The sequence below is a fragment of the Ictalurus punctatus genome, chromosome 1 (genome assembly GCF_001660625.3).
Source record: "Ictalurus punctatus breed USDA103 chromosome 1, Coco_2.0, whole genome shotgun sequence".
Taxonomy (NCBI): Eukaryota; Metazoa; Chordata; class Actinopteri; order Siluriformes; family Ictaluridae; genus Ictalurus; species Ictalurus punctatus.
This window is the reverse complement of record NC_030416.2, coordinates 22,378,187-22,403,623: the sequence shown is the minus strand read 5'-3', so window position 1 is coordinate 22,403,623 and position 25,437 is coordinate 22,378,187. Positions and strand designations below refer to the sequence as shown.

Below are 25,437 nucleotides of genomic sequence, written 5' to 3'. Positions count from 1 at the left end.
TGAGTTCTATAATAAATCAATACAACAAATTTCACACTGTAGATGTGAAAAGTACTATAATAGAGAATTAATATAGAAAAATAAACTTGTGCATTACAGGGGAGTATTAAGAACAAAAGCTGCTTGAGTGAGTGAGAGACAGAGAGAAAGAGAGAGAGACAGAGAGAGAGAGCGCAAAACACAGCATGTGTGCAGCTTAATATAGGAGTGTCAGATTTAAGAGCTGAGGATGCCATCACACAGCAACTCATTAGCTAATTACCAAGTCCTACATTGGATGAACATGATGGTTTAGAAGAAGACAAAACTCTGCAGTGCTGAGGTCTTTCAGGGCTAGGTGTTGATGCCTAAAAATTTGACAGAAAGATATATTCAGTAATTCCTGGTGCACCTTTATTATTAGTTCAGAAATAATACATACCTGTGACAAATTTGGAAGGCTCTTGATACATCCAATCCCATAGCTGCTGACCAACTTCAACACCCTGTCCAGTTTCTTTAATTCAAGTCTTGAGTACGTAACAGAAATATACTAAACGAAATTTGTAAAGAATAAAAAAAATAATAAAAAAAACTTTTCAGAACTAAACATAACGTTTCCATATTTTCAAATGGCAATAAATATGGATCATAGACCTCTTATCTGTACACAATATCATAGCATACCTTGTTATCTATATAAAAAATATGACTTCAGTGCAATTTCACTGCAAATCCTTTGCACTCTATCTCAGACTTCAGTACAAACTGCTTTCTTTTACCCTGACTTGCGTTTAGAAAAACTCTATTGTACAAATACCACCTGAAACACAAATCATATATTTATAAAAGAATTCACAACCTTTCATCTTTGTCTACACTTTAAGCAAGAAATCCTGACAGGAAAGGCACACGTAACTATATTTTGTGTAATACTGGAACAAGGGAAAAGATATTGGAATTACTCTTGGTTTATGTATTCAACTTGGTCATTTATAAATGTTTATAATCATAGTTAATATTAAGAAGTATTTTACATAGACATATTTAAATAGATACATTAGGATTGAATGTAATGTCAGTAAATACTCAGGGACAGAAGTGATCGATTTTACAGAAACATTGTTTTGTCCAACGGAAAAGTGCATCATATTTCAATCTTCAATATTGCAAAAACAAACATTTACCAAGATACCAACAGTATTGAAAAGTTGTATAAAAATGTAGCATTACAAAACAAAAAGAATAATAATAAATCAACTGATTTTGAGATTAAGCCCAAAGGCTATTAAGTGCTATCCTGGCTCTGATCTGAGTGGACAGATTTCTCTTCTGCAGTCTCTTCTGACGTCAGGTCATTTTTGGACTGGCCTTCTTTAGGCTCCTCTGGCTCTGACTGTTCACTCTTTCTGAGTAAGGAGGATGCCTTCTCAGAGACATCAGAGCTCCTCTTGTCTCGTTCAATGGTATCTTGGCCCTCTTCTTGAGATGTCTGGGGAACAATACTGTGAGTCTTAGAGGGCCATGAGCTGCCATATTGTTTACTGTCTTTCTTTTTTTGCTTACCAGAGTCATATAGTGGAGAAGATTTGGCTGTTGTGTAGCTTGGAACAGGACTGTGCAGCCCTAATGGCCTGATTTCCCATTCCAGGCTCTGTGTCCCACTAACACTCTGGCTTGTTTCAGATCGCAAGTTCCATGATGTGCTCCATGAGCTCTTGCTGAGGGAGAAAGTGAACTCCTCTTTGGGAGAGCTGGGGGATTGGGTGGAAGAGGAAGCTCGCTCCAGTTTGGGGCAGGATCTGGGCCTAAGCTGCACCATCTGGATTCCTCCAATTGGGATCATATGGTAAGGCATGCGAGCCTGCTGCCGTGAATGTAAGGGGAGGTGGCTGAACATGTGGTCTATAGTTCTTGATGGGATTGGTACATGGGTAGGAGGGTCACTGTGAGGAAAGTGTAGGGCAGAGGGCACCAGGCTGGCATGTGGAGAGCTCAACCTCAGTGAAGCTTGAGCAGTACTGGGTGTACTAGGCCTCTCCTGTAGAGGGAGACATGAGAATACTGTACAATCAAACTTCCAACACACTTTCTTGTTTTCAACATTTATGGGACACATTTATATCAAACTAATTTCTACCATCACTAACTCTCTGCTTAACCACCTATCTCTGACTGCTGATACTTCATGACATTATTTAATTAATTTGTATAGCACTTAACAATAAATATGGTCACAAAGCAGCTCTACAGAAATATGGATCTAGAGCTCTAATGAGAACGCTAGAGGCGGCAGGGTCAATGAAATGCTCCTTAGATGACAAATCAATCTTGAAAGGAACCAGACTCTAAGGTAAGTAAGGCAAACAATACTAAATGTGATGAAAATGTGTGACTATTTGAAAAAGACACACGCATCCCTAACTACTGTTCGTGAGACTCACCTGCTGGCTCTCTCTGGACTTAGTGCTTGGCTCCCAGTGGAAGTGGCCAGGAGAGCTGTGGGCTCTGTGCTGAGTTCTGAATGGTGTTGGAGATAGTCGGGCTCTGGAGCTCCTGTAGCGGCCAGGAGAAAGAGGCCGCAGCGGGGAGAAAGACCTTAATGGGGATGCTGTGAGAGGAGATGGGCCTCTTTCAGGGGAAGGAGAAAGATGTCGACAGGTAGACGACAGATCCAGCCTGGGGGAGACACTCTGGAGAGGTGAGCCTTCACTAGCAGGAGAGAAGGCTTGGGGAGTATGCTCCCTGGCCTTAGAGGAGAAGAGTGCCCTCTTGCTGTCTGGAGACACAGCTTGTCCTCTCCTCCATGGTTGGACTGGAGATAGCTGCTTTTCTCTTTCTTCTCTCTCTGAAACTGTAAGGCTTGTGGGACCTGTCTGTGAGCCTGGACCACTGTCTGACTGGTGGGTGTCTGTAGAGCAGGATGAAGGAGTGTCTTCATGGGAAGACAACTCCTCCTCTTCCTCCTCGTTATCTTCATCATCCTCATCTTCAGAGTCTTCAATATCAGAGAACTGGTGCTCCTCCTGATCCTCTAACTCGTATACTTGCCCCTCACTGGTTCCTAACACACACAAAGGGTCTTGGATTAAAACAGGTGTACGTATGAAATACAAAGTAAACATTTGAGGATATATACGCAGCTGCCTGATCCAGAGATAAATGTAATTAGACAGACTATTGCAGGTATGTTACAAAAATAATCATAGAGTCAGGCAATACATGTTCATTAATTACTCAAGTAAGCATGTTCATATAACTGTATCGTGCCTCCTCCATTCATGACTATATTTAAAGCCTGCTGAATAGTGTATGCTTGAATAAAGTGTCCTTGGCGCTCCTCAGTCTGGCAGGGAGAAAGAGATGGGTGGCTTTCATTTTCAGTTCTATATACAGCATACCAACTGAAATTGGAGGCCAGATTAGAAAGCTTCTCTTTATGACAGACCAGACAATTTCAACTGTCCTTCACAAACCTGAACACACTGTGCTTGAGTGCCCAAGAAAGCAGGACAACATTTATCATTATATTAATGGTGCATTTATGATTTTCAAAGTTTGGACAACGAGAAACTGAATGATAAATTTCAGCTACAGTTCCTATCAGGGGTGAAACTTTCAAAGGAATGATGCAAAAAAACATGAAGTGCTCATGGGTGTAAAATAAAAAGCTTTGTATTTTTTTTTTTGTGAACAAAGTTAGCATTTTTTTTCTAATAATAATAAGAACTTGTCATGGGTACAGTTAGTTAAATGTATATTGCTAAACATACTTTAAAAAAAAAACATTACTTAACACTAATAAAAAATATTTATTCCATTCTGGTACAAGGGTCATACATCTGCAAACAAACAGACAAGCAAACAAACAAAAAAGCAACCTATGGTACTGCTGTGATTTGCACCATGTATAGTGGCCATTAACCCACAAAATTAGTTTAATGGCTATCACAGATGGTTTGCTGTCTTCAGGTTGAGACAGCAATCATATATCAATCCATACTCCCTTTATACTCCACTGTTAATAAATAAGGATAAATACCTCTTTTTTTTTTGACACTACAGCTACAGTGGACAAGCATATCTGAACATCCTACCTGGTTCCTCAGTTTCCAGTTCATCTACAGATGATTCAGACACACCCTTCTCCAGGCATTTCTTACCATGTGCCTTCGATTTCATGTGTTTAGTGAGGTTCCCTGTCAGGAAGGAAATTAATAGACGAGCAATTAAAAATTTTTACTTAAGTATGAAAGGTCATATGAAAGGATCACTAACAAAGAGCATTAATGCATTATGGATTTAAAAAAAAAATATTTTACATGAAGGTTTGTGGTTAAGATCTGCTGAGTAGTAGTGTAGAGTAGTAGAATAGTGCATCATAAAAACTGTTTGACTCACCTTTAGTTTTGAAGGCAAAGTTGCAGTGCTTACAGACATAGGGACGAATATCTGTGTGAGTACGGATGTGTTTCTTTAGCATGCTGGGCTTTTTACAGCGGATCCCACACTCACCACACACATACTTCCCCCTCCCTCTCCCTCTCACATATACATACTCTTCATTAGATTTATACCTGAAGAGAGAGACAGACACAAAAATGTTTACTCTTTATTTGGGATCTTAGTAAATCAGAACCTACATTTTTGAGTGAAAATGGTAGGCTTTCACTCCCCCTAACTTTCTATAGCCACCATCCTGCTGCACAGGAAAAATCCATGTTTGTCCTTGGTTTACATGGGCATATTTTCAAAAGCTAGACATCTGGCTACTGCTAAAGCCCAAAGTCAACAATATATGAAAAATCTGTTTATCATTAGTTTTAAAAGTTGTTTAATGTGTCTAAATATAACTAGCTCACTCCTGTTTGTATTTCTTTGTCGTCACTGACTAAGATATATGCACAGGGCTATTGCCTTGCCCAACAGAAAAGCATTTGCCCTATATTTGGGAAATCATGGGTTCAAATCCTGACGATGCCACAGCCATTCATGGCCGTGAGTCCAAGAAAGCATAATCAGCCACGCTCTCCAGGTGGGAAAGATGGCATTACTCTCTCCGATGCCAATCAAGGAGACACTAGCCAACTGTGGGGGTCTGTGAGCTCATGTATGTAGAAGTGGGCAGTTAGCATGTTCTGCCGAGTTTGTTCAGATGCCCTGTGATGTAGCGTGAGCAACCATTCAGAAAAGTTGCAGTGGCTGGCTTCACGTGTCTCAAAGGAAGCACATGCTTCCTAGTCAATCAGCATTAATCAAATTTTTATTTAGTTAAAGAGCATTAGCACCTCACATTTGTGTCTTTGTTTGCATTTTTAAAAAGTAGGAATGTGGGCAGTAGCACTTCAGCAATGTTCTGTGGTTACTGATATAGGCAGATATAGTGATAAAATAGAAAAAAAAATCACATAATGTTACTGGGAATCGAGACAGGCTTACTGAAAAGAATGTGACTTATGGACTCCATTTGTAGAGTGGGTTACTGTTCTTACATATGTACTAAATTGCACTCACATATCACTTCAAACTACGATGGAAGCATTTTTGGGAGATACTGGATCATCTATTTGTCAGAAACACACATCTGTAGAGTTTGAGTGGAACAGTCCTAAGAACTATTTGGACAGAATTCAACTGATGGAGTTTCTGATGGTTTTCTGAAAGCTGGTGGAGAGAGACAGGAGATGTTGGGGCAAACGGACATGGGATGGGGATATGCAGGGTGATATGTTTATACATGTTTATTTGTCTTGTATGTTGAACCAAGGCCTGATCTGTATAGAAATGTTTATATTATAATGAAAATCATACTTTTACAAAAACATTATCTGATTGAATTAACTTTCTTCAAAACACCTTGCATTTACAGAACTGAAACATCCTCACTATTCCACAAACAATACTTTTTAGTATTTATTGTGAGACTGCTCCCTGCATTGTAGTAAATAAAGACAGCTAACGAATTAATTTCTTAGAAGCATGCACTGTATATATATATATATATATATATATATATATATATATATATATATATATATATATATATATATATATATAGGGAGAGAAAAAGAGAGTGAGTGAGCAGAGAATAAGAGATTGAAAGAGCCCATATTTACCACATTTTCTCAACGTGCCAGTAATTGTATCTTACACAGAAAGAATGAGGTAAGCAGACAGTAGAGATGTTGAGATACATGGGTACTGGATGTGAGAAACGGTGGAGAGGAAATAGAGTGAAAGAGAAAGGGCACAAAGAGAGACTGATGTGAATAGGGAGTATGTGGGTGTGTGACTGAAGAATTATGTAAGCAAAATAGATGCTGCATGAGATACAAAGTAAAGCAGGGCCGCATGGTGTCTCATTAGCACCCATTCCAAAATTGCAAATCTGACATTAGCAGACCTACAGTATATAAGAGACTCAAGTAATGAGTGCGAAATACTGAACTTAATGTTAGTTTATTTCATACATCCATTTGTTTTACTAATAGTTTTTACCTAAAATTGTCTCCATATAATCAGGAAAGAGTAAAAAATGTTTGGTGCTTTATCTATTTCAAGCAATGATATATTAACAGATAAATAAGTAGTTGTAATGCTATTAGACTAAAATCACAAATAAACAGTAAAAAGGGGAACAGTTTTTCTTTTCACCACAACGAGCAGTATTGAGAACTAAATATAAAACAAATGACCTAATCTCCCTGTGGATTCATATGGAGCCACACCACAGGCATTATTCCAGAGAAACCAATAAACCTAAAAATCAGTCATCAATCATTGGACATTCATTTTAGAGCTGGTGCAATTTCAATGAGGAGCAGACTTCAGCCATAAATCTCTCTCACGATAACAGAGCTCTCTCTATATATGTATCTCTGTTTTGGAAGTGTAAATCCCAAAAGAGAGAGAGAGAACTAAAAATAGTCCAGTATACCTTGCCTTTGTCACTCAAGATGCAACCCGTACAGTCAAAGCACAGAACTGATGAAATGTCTAAAAACAAGCTTCCTATCTATACACAATTTGGTGGGGTTCTATAAAATATAATAACAACATTTAAACAAGACTGAGATATTAGAGTGATACAATTGTACATAAATTGTATTCTGAAAGCGAAACAATCACTCACCCTCCCTCAAAGATGCAAACACGTAGTGGCTCACTGTGTTTTGAGGTGGTAGAAGTCTCCTCTGTACTTCTCAAGTCTTTTTCAACCCTCTTAGTTAGAGGCTCTTCTTTTTCTTTGACAGGAGTGCTCAGTGTTTCGGCATGTACCTATACCCCAGACCGACATAACATGACATATCTGTACCCAATAATACTAACTATACACAATAATACGAAAATCACAATAACACACTAGCAAACATGGATTAAAGACAAGCTGACTATTTATAGTAAATTACAATAACATTTACCTCTGATACCCTGGGTGTTTGGTTGTCAACCAGCTTGTCAGTTGTCAGAGGCGGTGTTGTAGCCGCCATGGTGTATAGCTCAGAGCTGTACATTTGTTTAGAACGCAGTAGTGACAATACTATTTTGGTGGACAGACCAGGTAGATTGGGGTTATACATGCTCACACTCCAAGAGGAATAAACTGATGTTTGTGGATTTGTGTGGGCAGATGGGTTAGGCTTAGTATAATTCAGGTAGCACCAGCTCACTGATGTACTTGTGTGTAGACTGGAGTATATGGGGTCCGTGGTATCTGTGGATCTCCCTGGAGTCTCAACCACTGATATGCGTCTGTGGACCTCTTCCTGCTTTTCCTCTTTTTTAAGTCCAGTTTGCACCTGGGAAATCTCTGGCTTATTCAACACAAATTCCTTTTTCTTTCCTTCCTGCTCTTGTTCCTTCTCCACAACTACCTCTACTCCTTTTGCGTTCCTTAGATCACCCTTATTTGTTCCTTGGTTTTCCTCCAGAAATTTCTCACAATGTTTACTTTCTTCTCCACTTTCTTCTGCTTCTTCTTCCTTGATTCGTTTCTGTTGCCGTTGTGCCTCTAAGCTGAGTTCTAGACTACCTGCAGGGGAAAGCATTCGCTTGTTTCCTCCAGCACAAAGTGGCCCGCAACTATCATCAGATGCAGTTTCTGCCCGAAATTCTAAAGGAAGGGATAAAGGAATGCAGGTCTTAAAATCAGGAGTAGGGAGACTAAGGTAAGATCTCTGAAGCTTAGTGCCCTCAAGCTTCTCCATGATGACCATGGCTGTACAGCAAATTGGCTGCTGAGTCCGTGTTGTGGCTAAAATTTGTGAAATGGTCGTGTACATGGCACTAGCGTAAGTAGGAATATTAGTCTGTAAGCGCACAGGCACCACCAGTGACACCACTGGTCTGAGCTGCTCAAGGCAAGTAGCAATGATAGGGCGAGGTTGGTGCTGAGTGACAAGATGATGATGTGGAGAACTTCTTCTATGTGTAAAGGGAAAAGAAGAACTAGCTTCACCAACGGGTGAAGCCAAGGGATCCTGAATGATTAGACTGCTCGTTGGATACTGCAATGAGAGCAAAGTAGGAAAAGGCTGAACAGGAAGGCCTAGGTGCTCAGCTAAATGTAGCTGTCTTGGATGAAATGAAGATGGCACTGTTTGTATGAGAGCCTGCTGAAGCATATGACTAGAAAGGACCTCAGATATTGTTGTGACTGGTAGAAGTCCAGTTATCTGTTGTGAGGAAAAGGTTTCTGGATTAGTCACAGGGTAAACTGTAGTTGGAAGAGGGAGGGGAGTTTGAAAAAGCTGCAGCGTTTTGCCCAAAGTCTCTGGGCTAAATCTGGAAGTACTGCTTGCTCTGTGCTCACCAACTGTGAGGGCAGTATGGCCAGGATAGGACTGATGGATGCTAGATGATGATTCTTCCTGATCAGGCTTCTCAAGGGTTGCATGTTTCACCAAGAGACATTTTCGCCTCTCTTTCCAAGAAGATGAAGTAGGTCTAGGAGACAGGGATCCACAGTCAAATGACTTGCTTCTTGTCTCTACTATCTGGGCAGGATGTGGTGGACTTGCAGGAGCCTGCTCAGAGGCAGAACGATGCATTTCCCTGAGATAATGTTGGTGGCCACCTGGTACAGTCAGCATGTGGGACCCTTGGGAGCTCCATGTACCAGCCTGCATTTCAGGGTCAATCTTTCCCGTTTCATCAAAAGATGTAGATCGACTAGAGGTGTGAGAAACATTACTCTCTTGGCTAGGACTGCGTGGTAGGGATACTGATTCAAAGCTAGATTCTCCTGATGACTGGGGTGCCTCTGCCAAACGGAGACGTTTCTTTTTTGGTGGCAGCTTCTCTGCAGGGAGCTGAGCTAGACTTTGACTACGCTGAGGCCACTGGAACTCTTCCTTCTCTAATTCTCTTGGGATATATGTACTTGCTGGCAGTGAAATCATCTCAGGATCTGGTTCTTTTGTCACCAAGATCTCTGGCACTTGAATCTTGGGCTGTCTAACTAACCTGGATGTGGAGGTTTGCTTGGGCTCCTGTGATTGTTTATGTTCAAGTTCTGACTCCTGAATTTCTATGGACATGCTTTCCTGTTTTTCAAAGGAGCTGGTGTGCTGAATTACTGATATTTCTTTGTAAGGGCCAATTTTTTCTGGTTCAACTTGTGGTACAGTATCTGAGAAGCCCTGAAAATCATCTTTATTCTCTATTGCTGATGTGGTAAGAGGGTTGCTAAAGGATACAGCTGCTGGACCTGGACTAGGAGGGTCCTCCTCCAGACTTTCTTCTTTCCTCCTCTTTCGTATAGCCATTGCCATTGCTTTAAACTTATAGTGCATTATTTGTCGATGATCTTCTTGTTCAGCAGACACTTTCTTCTCACTCTGATGATCCTGTGTAGACTTATTCATACAAGAAACTCTGTGTGCTTCATAATTGTCCTGTTTCAAGTGAGTTCCACATATCTCACACTCAGAAAGTCCTATTCCCTTTTGCTGCTTCCATCCTGATTCTATGGAAACAGAGGAAACAGCTTCTGCTGTAAGGTCAGCTCCAACTGGCATTTCAATGGCAGGCTGGCGTCTTAACATTCGATGATGGTGCCCAACCCTCAGCTCCGCTGATGCAGCCTGCTGTTCATCAAAAGATTGACTGAGACGAAATCTGTGCGAAGATGAGCTAGCTGGATCATCTTTGCCACTAGAGGATGGAACTGACTGGCTTCTCAGAAGAACACCACTGGGACAATGACTAGAAAGTGTGCCTTCAATTAATTGTGAATGCTGTGTATCAGTGGCATAACCACTTAGAATAATTTGTCCGGTAGTGCCAGGGAAATCTTCCTTTGGATCTTTTGGCGAAGAAAACTTAGCAGACTCAATACTACTTCTCCTAGAGAGGGAAGAACGTCTAGGTTTGACACTGTCAATTTCACTTGTGTCAACTACAGCTTCATTTATAGTAATTAATTTTGTAATGTGTTCAATGACTTGTGTCTTAGGCACAGTGAAGGGGATGGATTTTTCCTCATGCCCTAATGATAATGATGATGATGATGATGATGACTGAAGATGTTGGTGTGGAATTCTTTGTTGTTGGCCTAATCGTCCATACTTTCCTAAAATAATTTCAGCATAGGATTTAACATTGGCATTGGGAGGGCTCACCTGGGATAATTCAGCACTGCCATAGCTAGAAAAGTAGCCAGATTCAGTACTGCCCTTACTACCAGGACCCAATGAAGATGAAGGGCTCTCATCTGGTGATTCCATGGGAGCTCTTTTCCTTTCACTGAGTCGCATAGCTAACCTCTGTTTGATTGCCTGGGAGTCCTCTGTTCTTGGCCCTTCTTCTGAAAACGAGATTTCAAACTTGGAGCTTTTTTTTAGAGCTGGCCTGTCTTGAGAAGTAGATGGCTGATGCTGACCAGTCTCATCTTCAGACTCTGTGCTATCTGCTTCTGTTGCTTCTCCCTGCTCATCTCCTACTGTACCACTTTCAACTCTACTGAAACTGTATTCTTCACGTCTAGATGCCAAGCCAGCTTTAATTCTATGGGCATGGGATTTACGATGTTTGTACAGGTTACTTTTAGTCTTAAATGAGAAACTACAAGGGACACACGGATAGGGTCTTTCTCCTGTGTGGGAGCGGATATGTTTTTGGAGGACGCTGGGTTTTGCACATGGTCTTCCACAGTATGAGCACACATACTTCCCTGGCCTTTGGGGCTTACGTTCCCTTCTAGATGTGGTGCCTTCTTGTAATTCCTGACTGGGGCAAGATGGAATACTCTGAAGATGAGGGACTGGGGTAGTGGATTCAAGAGATGATGAAGAGTAGCTGCCACCAGAGGGGCCTGGGACATCTTGTAATTGCCAAGCTTCCCCCATCTGAGACTGCTGTTGCTGCTGCCTCTGGAGCAAATCACGGCGTTTTGGCTGCCTTTTTTTATGCCGGCCATGTGATCCATGGATTGGTCGTGAGGTAGCCTGTTCCTGTATCTGAGGAAACCTACCCCCAGGTGATTCGGACAGAGCTTGCTGTTGTCCACCAGATCGCTCCCCATCAGACGGCCAGGTATGCTCTGCCTCCATAGAATGTGGGGAGGAAGCCTTATGGACACACTGGGAATGCCTTTATGACCACCTGGCCCCTATGCATTGTTTCCCACAGTACAGAAACATCTCGAGAAAAATAGCACATGACTTGTAAAGTATGTACAAGTATGTACTGGTTTATGTCAAAATTCATTCATCAGATGAAGAAATCAAAGTGGGCAAACAAAGAGCAGATGTCTTTTTTATGCTGAAAGTCTCACCTCCCAAACCAAATTCATCATTGTGTCATTCCTTTGTAGCTTGGAAGGAAAGAGGAAAGTACAGACTATTTTTGAGTTACTTTCTCGACTTAGCAAGTTTTCAAGCCCTTCTTTTTCCAAGGTTTTCATATGCCCACACTGCAGAAGTCCTACAGAAAAAGAGAAACAAGAAATTTAAGTATTTTCTAAAAATGTGATAGCCAAGAGAATCTTTCAGTACAATCAAAAGAACCTGACAGAAACAGAATACACATGCTTCTTAAATAGCTAATTTTCTGACAAATATTCTTGCCTTGTTCCATTTAAATATTTGAATTAAACAGAAGTGAGACTAAACTGCAGAATTATTAATCAGTTCATGTTTAGCATGAATAACTTGATACATTTGGGTGTTGATATCAATATTTGTTGTATATATATATATATATATACACACACACACACACACACATACACACACACACACACACACACACACACATACATATATACATATATATATAAAGCTGTGTTGTGTTTGCAATTGTTTGATATCCATGTGAGCAGAGTATTTCTGAACAAAAGATCAAAAGGTTAAACAATAAAGACAATTTTTCACAGCCTTCGTTGCTCATATTTACCAAGGGTGCCAATGTTAGTGGAGGGCACTGTATACACTAAGCTCTAGACATTGGCTTTTTGACCTTATGTGCCCGATGTTGACCGCTAATACTTGTTTTACAGAGAATAGCAAAATTCTTGCATAGGGTGCATATGCAAACTTACTTAGTAAAAAGAAAACCGATTGAGAGTTGTCCAATAGATGGTGCTGTGGATTTAAGCCAATGAGGGTCATGGATTGTTTAAAAGCCCTAAGGTGTGACACAAGGCCATTTAGTCACTGATGAATGTTGGTGTTTGTTTTTACAAGAGTGCATAATTAGTTAATCCTTCATTACCCAGTTTACCCTCAATATGCAAAAACTTTGAAACTGTGTAATGAGTACCGTTCTTGAGATGACCATCATATATTAGCACCCAACCTTCAGTTTCCCAGTTAATTTAAAAAAATTAACAGTTTACATATTACATACGAAAAACTGAATTGCATTAAACTATCAGTGACAAATGCGCATGACAGCCTATGCACATTTGACAAATTTCAGCTTTATTATGCATACTACAGTTCTAAATTTTATGCGTAATAAACCATTTAAAACCATATCTATGTAATGTTGATAATATGCTACGAATTAAAAGCAGTCACATGAAAATATGTGCATTTAAATACAAACAATACAATGTACACTCACCGAATACTTTAACAGGAGCACCTATACGGTTATTCATTTGTGCAATCAACCAATCACATGGCAGCTGCGCAAAGCATGAAATCACAATAGATACTGGTCAAAAGCTTCATAATCTGGGAAAAATGTGATCTCATTAATTATGACCATGGCATACTTCTTTGTGCCAGATGGGCTGGTCTGAGTACTTCAGAATCTGCTGAACTCCTGGGATTTTCACATACAACAGTCTCAGCAGTTTACATATAATGGTGCAAAAAAAAGAAAGAAAGAAAAAAAACCATCTGGTGATTGGCAGTTCTGTGGGCGGAAACACCTTGTTGACAGCAGTCAGAGGAGAATGGCCAGACTAGTTCAAGCTGACAGGTAAGCTACAATAACCCAAATATAGACCACTCTTTACAACTGTAGTGAGCAGAAAAGCATGTCACAAGGTAGCTACCACTGTTGGTCATGTAAGAAAGGCCCTAAACCATATCTGCTCCAGGAGAACCATATCATGGCTGATCCTGTGCTCTGACCCAAGCTGGGATATGTGAAGAAAATAATTTCACTAAAATGTATACACGAATGTTCTTCTTCTTTTGGTTCCACTCCTGTCAGCCAAGAAAAGGACTCTGAGGCCACAGGTTCACCAAAGTTACATATTGGAACACCTGACCTGGTCATTTTCAAATCTTCAACTGTCAGTTTGGGCTTTCTCAGAGCAGAAGTAGACTTTGATTACAAAAAGAATCATCCCTGGTCCTCTGTAGATCAAGCCATTAGCTTATGGGAAATTTAATTACACTGGGTAAGCCACATTTGAATATGCATCAATACTAATTCTGAAATAACTAACACAAGAAAAACATGCCATATGCTTCTCTCTCCCAATTGGTGTTCAACAGGGCTGAGAGTCAGTTTATTATAACATGACAGAGTGGCTGGTGCTCACATAAGGACAGAGAATGAGCAGTGATAGATGAATGCAAAAACAAAAGAGAACTGCTGGGTAAGGGAATGAGGGAGAAAAGTCTGATATCTCAAAGAGCAGAGTGATGGAACTTAATGACAGACAGATTAGATGAAGTGCTTAAACAGGGAGAATATTAGCATTTAAGCTGATGAATTACTTAGAACACTGGATTCACAAGACATTTCCACTAAGGTTTCTCTTGACAAGCACCATATGTACACGCGCTCTAATGCATGGTTGTATAGCCAATTATAAAATATTCTGTTAAAAGATTATACTGTTATAACACCAACCCATGAACATATCCAAGTCAACCAAGCTAACCAAACCATGCACAAAACCACTACCAAATAATCTGCAAATAAAGTCCTGTTAGTTCCAAAGCAATAAATATTACTGAGTCAGAGAAAAAAAAAATCCTTTATAATGAAACATTTCCTGAGTTACTGTAAATCACCCTAACTATCCTGTAATAGTAATTTACAGTCAGCACTGTCAAAATTGGCAAGAAATTTGTATGAATATGTCATACACTGGGTGGAAAACCATCCACATGCCCTTGATGTGCAACTTATTATTTATTGCTCGTTGTTTTAGCTAGCATGCTAACACCATCAGAATTAATAGAGTAGAGAACATAACTACTTTACGTAGCTAGAGTTAGTGGGTTAACTGTGCATTATATAGTTTGGGACACAACCCTGAATTCTCTCTGGATGTGTGTTGACTTGGTACTTGCACCCATGAGATTAACCCACACGATGGAAAATACAACCCACGTTACTACATGTTCTTCTGCAAGTAGCTTGCAATGGAATTTTTCTAACAAAGAAAAATCTTACATCCTGCATCTTTAAAAAAAAAAAAAAAAGACAAACACAGAAACAGTAAAAAAAACAAACAAAAAAACAAAACAGTATTATATTCCGAAGAACATGATTCTAGTATCAAAATTACAGCTAAAATATCTACTCTCAGTATCAATGTCTTGTATTCTGTGTGGATGTCTGACTACCAGAAATTTACTCTGAATCTTTACCACCAGCCACATGGTGTGTCCCTCAAAGTAGCTCCTGCAGCTTGTTATTTTAACTAGCTAAGCACGTAAGAAACGCAAAGATGGGTGATTTATTAAGTTATTTATTATGCAAGGAATTACATTGGGCATTATGTGGGCATTTCTGTATTGTGCAGATGTGTGTGTGTTGAAATGGAAATTTGGTTGAGTGTAATATATCAGAAGCAATGACAGAGGAAAGGTATGCGTAGTCAGCAACCAAATGAGGCCACTAGTGCTGAAGACAGGAGATTCCCTGCCCCACGTTCATACACACACTAGAACACTAATGAATGTAGATGGTTAGATGGGGAGGGAATGGACTTGGAGGCTCAGATAAATATGTGCTATATAACTGGGCAAATATTCATAATGTTGTTAGTCAAAATGGCTTTAAATGGCAGAAACAGTTATGTACAAGTAAAGGTGCTTTAGCTAATGAGAATATGGACACTTTTTAGAAAGTAACACTTAATAAAATGGAAATAATGTGCTCGATAAACATTTCCCAAAAATATGTAATACTTTGGCACTGTGCCCAGGTACACTGATGAGCGCTCAACTAAAAACACATTTTATTTCTTAAACTGTTCTAAGTACTTAACACATACAAGAAAACAGCGTTAGTAAAATAGTCTCCATTCCTATTAATGCTTAAACGCTATTTACCCTATTGGTTTGGTTGTCAGCTAGTAACTTCTAACTATAAACAAGTTGGCAAACTGTGCTACATTAACAGTTAGCTTGTGTGAGTTCATGGTACAATCTGTCAGAGCTTTCAGTACTTTTAATCACTCATTTACATGCACTGTTTAGTTACAGCGAAGCACGTAGCCATGAACAACCATCACCAGCAAAGAGAACGGTCTGCCTTGACACAGTAATGTTGCTTACAAAATAGTAACGTGTTAAGCAAAATAGTGGCTGAGTATTTTCCCTCGTTAGTTAGTACTTCTTGAGCATATAATGTGTCCCATTCAACTACGTGTAATAAACCACTTTAAAGTGATCACACAATGCATTATGCAGCCTCAGAATGCAACTGATAAATACACTTTTTCATATCAGTGTCAATTTATTTTTTGTTGCCAATAATATGTGGTGACATTGTAAATGCACTTTCAGCCGCCTCAGTCTTTATAACCGAGACCTGTGCTTGAGTAGCTGGGGAAGCTCAGGAATGGACAGGGGGCTTACTCCTCATTATTAAACTTTGTTTTTTTTACTGAAACATAAGCAGTGGTGCTTCAATCAGTGCCAGCTTCAGAAGTGTGACAGGTGAGTCATGAGGTTAGGCAACTGACCTCATTATAGATGCGCCAATGTGAGTAATTTATTTACAAAAGAAGGTGTAAATAAGTTATTCTTAGTCTTTGTTATTTCTAATATCTGGCATATCTTTTTTTTTTTTTTTTTTTTTTTTTTTTTAAAAAGAAAGAAAGGGTAATCTGGTCTTTCCCCAATATTCAGTGGTCCAGTTTTGGGTTAGTCTGTGCCCACTGTAGCCTCAGATTCCTGTTCTTGGCTGGAATGAGTGAAACATGATGTGCTTTATGCAGCTGTAGCCCATCCGCATTAAGGTTCACCATGTGCATTCTGAGCTGCTTTTCTGCTTACTACAGTTATACCGAGTGGTTATAGGAGTTACTATAGCCTTACTGTCAGCTTGAACCAGTTTGACCATTGTCTTCTAACCCCTCTCATCAACATGGCATTACTGTCCACAGAACTGCTGCTCAATGGATGTTTTTGTTTTTCACACCATTCTGTGTAAACTCTAGAGACTGTTGTTCATGAAAATCCCAGGAGATCAGCAGTTTCTGAAATACTGAAACCACCCTATCTGGCACCAACAAACATGCCACAGTCAAAGTCACTGAAAAAAGTAATTTTCCCCAATTCTTACGTGAACATTAACAAAAGCTCTTGACCTGTATATGCTTGACTTTTTGTATTTCCCTGCTGCTGCATGCTTGGCTGATTGGATTTTTGCATGATGTATATTTAGGTTCAGAGTTAAACCTCATGTTAACCCAACATGAACTTTGTAGGCAGACAGCCAAGACAAGGTTTAGAAAGAAACCTAAAATAAAACATTTTAATGTCGGTTTTGGTAAATAAATAAATAAAAATTATATATATCCTAATGCTTCTTGTTTTTATATAAGCTCATATAAGCTTGGCGCTCTTTATCAAACATATTCCTTTGCTTTCTGCTGCCTATTCAGTGGAGGAAGCAGTGAATGGCAGTTACTTCTGCATATGGCAGCTCTACCTTCAAGTCAGATAATAACATCTTGCCTATGTGGATGCAGTTGAATTTTGTTTCTGATAGTTTGCAGGTAGATTGACCCCGACACTGTGAAGTCTTGGTGTTCTACATCTGATGTCATCATTGTGGATGGCAAGTTAGAAGCAAGCAAAAACTAAATCGCTGATATGTTTAACATACGTTTTGGTTATATTGAAACAGATTAACAGTAATATTTCAACATCCTTACATCCATTACATGGAAGCCCAACTATTCTTAATAAATAGTTTATATATACACACACACACACACACACACACACACACACACACACACACACACACACACACACACACACATATATATATATATATATATATATATATATATATATATATATATATATATATATGTATATAAACTGTACTGTCATTCTTCCTATTTTCACTCCTGGCAGCAGTTCCCATAGAGACGAGCTTACAGCTAGCCGTGGCAGATGGAGGGTGAGTTGGAGCTCTAAATTTGTCTCCCAGCATCCTCTCTGAGTACAGCAACACGCTGGCAGCAGGAAGTGGGCAATCAGACTGACCTCGGCACGTGAGTGGCACTGTCTCACGACCCCACCTACCCCTTGCCGAGCGTTCAACATGTTCATTCAAAATAAACCGGCAGCACTGGCCGACCCTTTTAAATGCCACACTACAGGAGTCAAAGGCACAGCTCGCCACCTGCCCATACTGGCAGGGACATCAATGCCATCATGGGGCAAAAAACATCACCACCCTGAAGGACCGTACTGAAAATGGTTAGTATCCACAATAAGGATCATGGTTTAAACTTTCAGCCAGACTTACAGGTTCCAACACACATGAGCATATTTACACTGAAGCAAACACAGCTTGAAAGCTGGCCATATACATTAATTTACACTGAGGTAAAAAGTCTCAGTATCACAATACACCCTGGTGTTTTATTGTAACCAGTATTACATATATTACACCATACAATCTGACTGATCTCATAAAACAAGGACCACAGACAGATGTTCACTGAACAGACCCTGCTTGCATCCTGCATTGTGCTAACTCTTTAAAGTCATGCTAAATCTGATAGCAAGTTCTAATTAAAGTACAGACAAAATAAACCTTAAAGAAAAATTTGCACAAATTTAAAATAATGGATATTGGATACAATACCAAAGTCAAACAGGCAAATTAACCTAAGGGAGGAAAAAAAGTCTGGATAATTCGTTTTTGCAGTGCTGCACTGCTATGAACCGGAGAGGTGAGACTGTTCCAGAAAATCTGGAGATACAAAACTTTCAGTCTCTGAGAATGGGCTGTGCAACATGGTGAAGAACAGGATTTTCCCTTTTACCAAGCCACGAATATCTCAAGGATTGAGTACATTTCCTCATCTAAGCAACTATTACATTACAGGCAATAGATCTCAGGAATAATTTTTTTTTTTAAAAAACAAACAAACAAATTTATCATATGCCTGAATTGCAAGTAAAAAACAAGCAAACAAAAAAAACACTAAAACTATTGGAATACATACTAGTGGTGGGCAAGCTGTGAATGTACAATAAGCAATGCATGAACACGCAGAAAGGATAATGATTCTTCTAATTTACAATGTCGGTTGCAGTGTCGGTTTCATTCATTTATTTTCTGGAACAACTGAAGATGCTTTCAATGCCAAGCCGCCCACTGCAACTTTCGACGCGGTCCCGTCAATCACCTGCTCCCTGCCTTTTCGAGTGTGACGCTCAGAGAAAGAATCTACCCACATCAGGAAGTGAATGAAACGCAGCCGCTGCCAGTGAGAACATGTATGAATCAGACACCCTGCTGCACCCTGACGAACGCACATAGCCGCCTCCTCAGCCGCCAGAGAACGCTTTGATAAGGTTAGTCATTCTCCAGCGGCGCTTCAAAGCCTCTTTAGTTTCTCCTTACGGTCACCTCTCCACGCTCTCCTCGCTTAACCTTCTAGAAACAAATCAGTGTTAATGAATAAGTATCTCTCTGCTTTTCAGAAGTGCCCTTTAACTGCACTTCACTATCCTTTCCCTGATGGAGAGAGAGAGGGAGAGAGAGAGAGCTGCCACTCACACTGGCAGCCATGGACAATAAATACTTTACAGCTCCTAAGCAGTGACTGAAACATACAACAACAGTTTTCATAATTCAGAGAGTGTTTCATTGTGTCAACAGGTACCATGTTAATGTGAATGTCACGTAATCTATGACATTTAAATATCACAACAAAGACTGTGTCACTTCAGATAAATATTTGTGTTCGAGTAACTGTGTGGATTTTCCTCAGTCAACTTCACATTTAGGAGATCACGCAGTTCATGTAATAACATTCAAACTGTTTGTACTAGCTACATTTCCCAAAGTATGTTGAGAATACAACACCAAAATATTAAACTAAATACTACACACACCTTCAAGTCAAAGGATAAATGATCAGTAACCTACTAGCACACTGGCACACTGATTTCATATCAAGCAGTTATGCCATGAGAGTTCACCCAAGTAATGCTGTGTCATGGACTACATTCCTCGTAACTCAACACCCATTTGCAGAAGTAATTACACATACACGTGATTATACCGTGTAGAAACCACCTCCGCTTCTCATTATTTCAAATACATTAAAGTACTCACAATAAAACAGTCTTGCAATTCCGCTTTGTGTCAGCTGTTCAAACACAACAGTGTGCAGACGAGGAGAGCCAGAAGGCAGTGCAATCCTCCACCCGAGTCCTCCTGCTCTTCACAGCTACAGCATGAATGAGAGCCACCAAGTGATACAGCGGATATGAATGTTTGCATTTGAGTGGGTGTATTTCTGTGAAATAAGTGAGGAGGGAAGGAGGGGGAGAGAGAAAGAGAAAGAGTAAGAGAGAGAGACTGAGTGAGGAAAATAAAGTGTAAAACAAGGACACACACTGTCATTGATGCAAAGCACCACTCTTACACAGCATTGCGGTGCATTTTTGGCCTGTGCTGATCACCACAGCTCAATTAAAATACACAGATCTGAGCTGAATATTGGGGGGGAATAGTTCTACATTAGTTCACTGAAGCCTGTCCTTGCTCAAATGTGGAAGCTGTTATAATTACAATAGCAACTGTGTAATAAATCTGAAACAGTTACAATAAAGTGAGCTGTTTTGGCTGCTATGGATGGTTCCACATGGAAACACCCTAAAGATCTACATTTCCCAAAAACAGTTTATGCCCAAGGCCTTTGCTTCAGTGTATACTGTAAGCTCATGTGGATACTGTAGATTTGTACAGAATAACTGCTGCTGTAATCATAAACACTGTCCTGTGCTCATTCCAGAACTCCAGCAAAATTCTCACACTGGACATCCTTTCAGCACACTTAGTACTCTTTGCCTTTACTCTTCTTTAGTGATTTATAATCCCACTATCCTGTGTCACCCAGAAGACGATGGATTCCCTTTTGAGTCTGGTTCCTCTTGAGGTTTCTTCCTCATGCCATCTCGGGGAGTTGTTCTTGCCAATGTTGCCTCTAGCGTGCTCATTAGGGACCTAAATATAAATCTACATCCGGAGTTCTGTAAATCTGTTTTGTGACAAGGTTTATTAATATAAGTGCTATGCAGAACAAATTGAATTGAATTGTTTCATCTTTCTGTTTATTGCAAACTGACAGCTCTGTATATGCATTCAATATTTTATTCATGTTATATTACAATTTCTTGGTGATCGACTTTAGTGTATTTATTACATTCTTTACTTTGTGTCATTATATTATATATATTATATTCACACGAAAAGTGAGTTAGCCCTAACAAACTAGCTCAGTAAACATTCTTAGCTCTTATTTAACTCTGACAGAGTTACAATATCTTATATATGATGTTATTAAGTACAGTTACTATATCAATAAATCAGATGTACCTTGTTTCAGGCCTTCTACTTTATTCATTCATCTTTAGTAACCACTTTATTCTGGTCAGTGCTACAGTGGATCCGGGGCCTGTCCTGAGAACACTGGACATGATGGGACTCCAGTCCATGCACACACACATTCACACACCCATCACACCTAGGGGCAATGTCGAGTTTCCTAGTACAACATACACACACACACTTGAGACGCACACAAAAGCTACTTGACTAGTAGTGCCCCCTGGTCTTCCAACTGTCTTCCTCGTGAGTGAGCGAGTGTTTGACAAGGCAGTGCCACAAGGAGCTTTCCATCTAACAAAAACTACCCAAGAAGACAAAAACTCCAAACCAATCACTGTGCATAATTATCCTACCATCATACCAACAGTGACCAGGTTTATGAAGATCATAAATACAAGTGGATTACTAATGGTTGAATTATCATCTTCAACATTAATATCATACTCATGTACTGGGATATTACAGCAATTTTGTAAAGAATTATAGTACTGTGGTACAATAGAGAATTAACTCAACTTTAAGAATAGTAGCTTCAAAATCATCAAATTGAAACCAAGCACTATTTATTCAAGTAGACTGTGAAATTAAACATACGCTAAGAACAAAGGGAGGAAGAAGAAAAAAGAAAGATGAAGATGACCGACTACTACTACTACTACTACTACTATTAATAATAATAATAATAATAATAATAATTAAGAACAACAACAGCAGCAATAATAAATACAAACTGCTTGAATCCCTAGCTGTACATTACATACCATGGAATCACTTCTACCTAGAGATGCACGATACTGATTTTCTCAGACGATACGGATTATTCAGAGTGATATCGGCAGATACCGATAACCGATACCGATAGTTCTGCCTTTTATGCCTTCCTTTAAATTAATAATAATTAATTTCACAATTCTTAAGGAAATGCAAATAAAAACTTTATTCTCTCCATTTCAACAAGTTGTTTCACAGTAACGGGTCTCAAAAACACATTACTCAAATTAACATTAACATTAACTAAATTCTGAAGATTAAATTAAGATTTCTTAACTTAATTAAGTCAAGTTTCTTGACTGTTGGAACTAAAAAACCTCCGGTTAAGCTCACGTTCACTCACCACAAACAAAAGCATTTCTACTTCATCATTGATATCAAATTGGTAATATATAATATAAACTTTTTTTTATATATATTAACATTAACTGGATATACTACTCTACAAATATATTTTTCTGTGCAATATATACTTTGTCAACTCATCTTCATTTAAATCTTTCAACAGTGTACTGGCACTTTAATTCAAGCAACATCGCAAAAAAAAAAAAAATTAGACTCGACGCTGAAACTGCTGTAGCGTCCGGTGTAAAATTTTGGCAGTACAGTTCTTAGAGAGTTTACAAACTGCAGTTTTGTCGTCATTCCACACAAGAGACATCTTTACACACAGAACGAAATCGATGTTTTCCCGCCCTCTTTTGATTGACAAGATATAATCGGCCCTGATCATTAAACTATCGGCCGATGGCCGATAGCGTGAAAAATAGCCTTTATTGGCCGATATATCAGTGAATCTCTATTTTTATCACAAGTTTCACACAACACTTAATGTAATTACCGATAACGTAGTCACTTTAATGCTAATGGTTATAAATTGGTGTAGTTAACAACATCTTAGGGCTGTGCGATTAATCGTGTTTTCGATTTCAATTTTGATTATGGCCTCCGACGATTATGAAAACAAAATAATCGCAATAAAACGATTATTGTGCCACAATCCGTTTTTGCAATGTTCTCGTTTGGTCTTTTTAAAAACCGTGCACCATTTTTCTTTACAGCGGTGCGCTTTCGCCAATCCCTAAAAGGCCAAACTCACTCCCTGCCAGGCTGTGGCATTTTAAGTTCAGCTCAAGCCAAGATGACAGAAAGGGAGCCTTTGGTCAACAAGAAAGAGAAAACCATTTCAGCCGTTTGGAAACAATTTGGTTTCAAGGAGTCCGATGTGGAACAAAAAGAAATAACATTTGGTATCGTTGGAAAGCTCATTTCCTCTAGCATCATGACAGCTGGTCTAAATACGGTCATTTCCTTTCTAGAGCTAACTCAGAAACTACAGGCTGATCTAAACCAGGAGACAGAATTTCTTTGGCTAAGCAAGTTTAAAGTTAATTTCTGGCGATCCTATTCGCCGAAATGTGTCACGTGACGTGCTCTGCTAGCTTTGCTTGATTTATTTAATTAAACAAATTTATTACATTTTTGTTATATATATATATATATATTACAAACTTTTATATTCAAGGAAATCCACTGTTAAAAATACAATAAAAAGTTTTTTTTTTTAAAGGTCAATAAATGCATGAATTCAAATCCAAAGTCAATGAATAATCGTAGTTAATAATTGTGTTCTCAATACTGACCAAAATAATCGTGATTATGATTTTTACCATAGTCGAGCAGCCCTACAGAATCCTAGAGACAATAAGCCCAAAATTGTCTGTGCTCTTACTCAGTAAGTAGGATTTAACTTCGGTTAATAATGAATGAGGCTATAAAAATATACAGAGGTGTGACAGAGAAGCATGTGGGAATGGCAATGACTTCCACTGGGTTAAAAATGAATGAACTTCCTGTTTTTAACGACAACTTGCCAGTGACGAGCAGCTTTAATTGTTGATGATGAATGTTTATCTAAATTTTTTTCTTGAGTGTTTATGTAACTGAAACAGCTACTGCATTTAACTGAAAATAACTACACAAGAATTGTTGGAGGGAATTCCAGGCCATACTTTGGAAAACCACGCTGACTCTAAAAATATGCATCAAATGGGGATTTCCCACTGAACTGAAAAGAAAAGAAGACATTTCCTCATTGCTTACCAAGAAGAGCAGTGGAAACATGTCCAAACATTTTCCACAAGATCTAAACTGAGAGGGAACTGTGGTCGTCCTCTGATACCTGACTCTGAACACTGGCACTATGAGATAATTCTTAGACTAAGTCAGATGCACGTCTTTTACATTCATTTGTTTATCTTCAATAGCTGCTTTATCTTGGTCAGGTTCACGGTAGATCCAGAGTATTTCCTGGGAACACAGGGAACACACTCAGGATGGGACAGCAGTCCAACACAGGGCACCACGCACACTTACTTTCACACAATCATTCAGACCTAGACGCAACTTAGCATAGACAATCCACATACGGATATATTGGGAGGAATCTGGAGAACTCAAAGGAAAAGCACAGAGACACAGGGAGAAAATGTGAAACTCTACACAGACAGTAACCTGAGCTCAGGATCAAACAGAGGACCATGGAACTGTGAGGCAGCAAGGCTATCTGCTGCGCCACTGTGCCGCCCTTCAGACATCCAATTCAAGTAAATTAATATCAGAGTTCCATTAACATATAGAAAGTAAGCTGAATCTGTAACAGCATTCATACTGCCAATAATCGCTCAGGCCAAAATTGATCTCACCATTTCTAGTTTATTTTAACCCTCTCACATTGCATCCTAAGCTTAATGGCAAGTTCATTTAAACATCATTTTGGCATTTGTGTATTACTGACATGGTGCTAGACACATACTTGTTTCTAAGCTGAGTCATGTTACCCAAGTAGCTTGCGTTCACAGCTTGGCCACTGGTTGACCTTACTCAACAAGTTTTGTGCAAAATCACAGGCTGCGTATCCTCAATTGTAACTCTTGGCCCTCATCATCACCAAATGTTTATATTCACAAGCTTTGTTCTCTGTGTGCGCACTGGTTCTCTCCTCTCCCTTTACTTCTCCATCTCTATCAATCATGCTCAAAGAGTGTGTTGTTGGTGATAACAGTCAGCTGTGTGCAGGACATTGTGCACCCCATTGTGCATGCCCTGTGGCAGTGACCGTATTGTGTGCGGCTGAATGCGATCTCTGTGGTCATCGGCATCACCCTGCCCGGGACCACACACCACACATCTGCCATACTGTACTCCTCTGCGAGGGGAATTCGCACTTCCGTCACCTTTGTCTTCTGTTTTTCCAAGAAGAGATGGGGTTGCTGAAAGACAACAAAGGCTGTGTTGGCATGAGCGACAGGATGAAGCTGCTTGCACACAGGCATGACAGACTGTGGCCTTAGCTGGATCATCCCTTAGAAATTGCTTCTTCCTCCCTATTAAAGGTCA

General features: G+C 39.4%; 1 protein-coding gene across 14 annotated transcripts in view; it reads right to left on the bottom strand.

Annotated features, from left to right (window-relative positions):
- Positions 1 to 371: 371 nt before the first annotated feature.
- The window catches only part of LOC108269849 (transcription factor HIVEP3), a 63,182-nt gene continuing 38,116 nt past the window's right edge, over positions 372 to 25,437 (bottom strand). For 5 of the 14 annotated variants that reach the window (XM_053682775.1, XM_053682787.1, XM_047157288.2 and 2 more), the window contains 6 exons: positions 7,401 to 11,904; positions 7,112 to 7,257; positions 4,381 to 4,556; positions 4,077 to 4,178; positions 2,424 to 3,043; positions 372 to 2,020 (listed from right to left, as the gene is read on the bottom strand). In XM_053682775.1, coding sequence (XP_053538750.1) covers positions 1,268 to 2,020; positions 2,424 to 3,043; positions 4,077 to 4,178; positions 4,381 to 4,556; positions 7,112 to 7,257; positions 7,401 to 11,531 — 5,928 coding nt within the window. In that variant the 5' untranslated portion in view covers positions 11,532 to 11,904 and the 3' untranslated portion in view covers positions 372 to 1,267. Of the gene's footprint in view, positions 2,021 to 2,423; positions 3,044 to 4,076; positions 4,179 to 4,380; positions 4,557 to 7,111; positions 7,258 to 7,400; positions 11,905 to 13,047; positions 17,595 to 19,989; positions 20,174 to 21,255; positions 25,311 to 25,437 lie in introns of those variants that run through there. The other 9 variants (XM_053682769.1, XM_053682770.1, XM_017475945.3 and 6 more) reach the window with 5 other exon arrangements.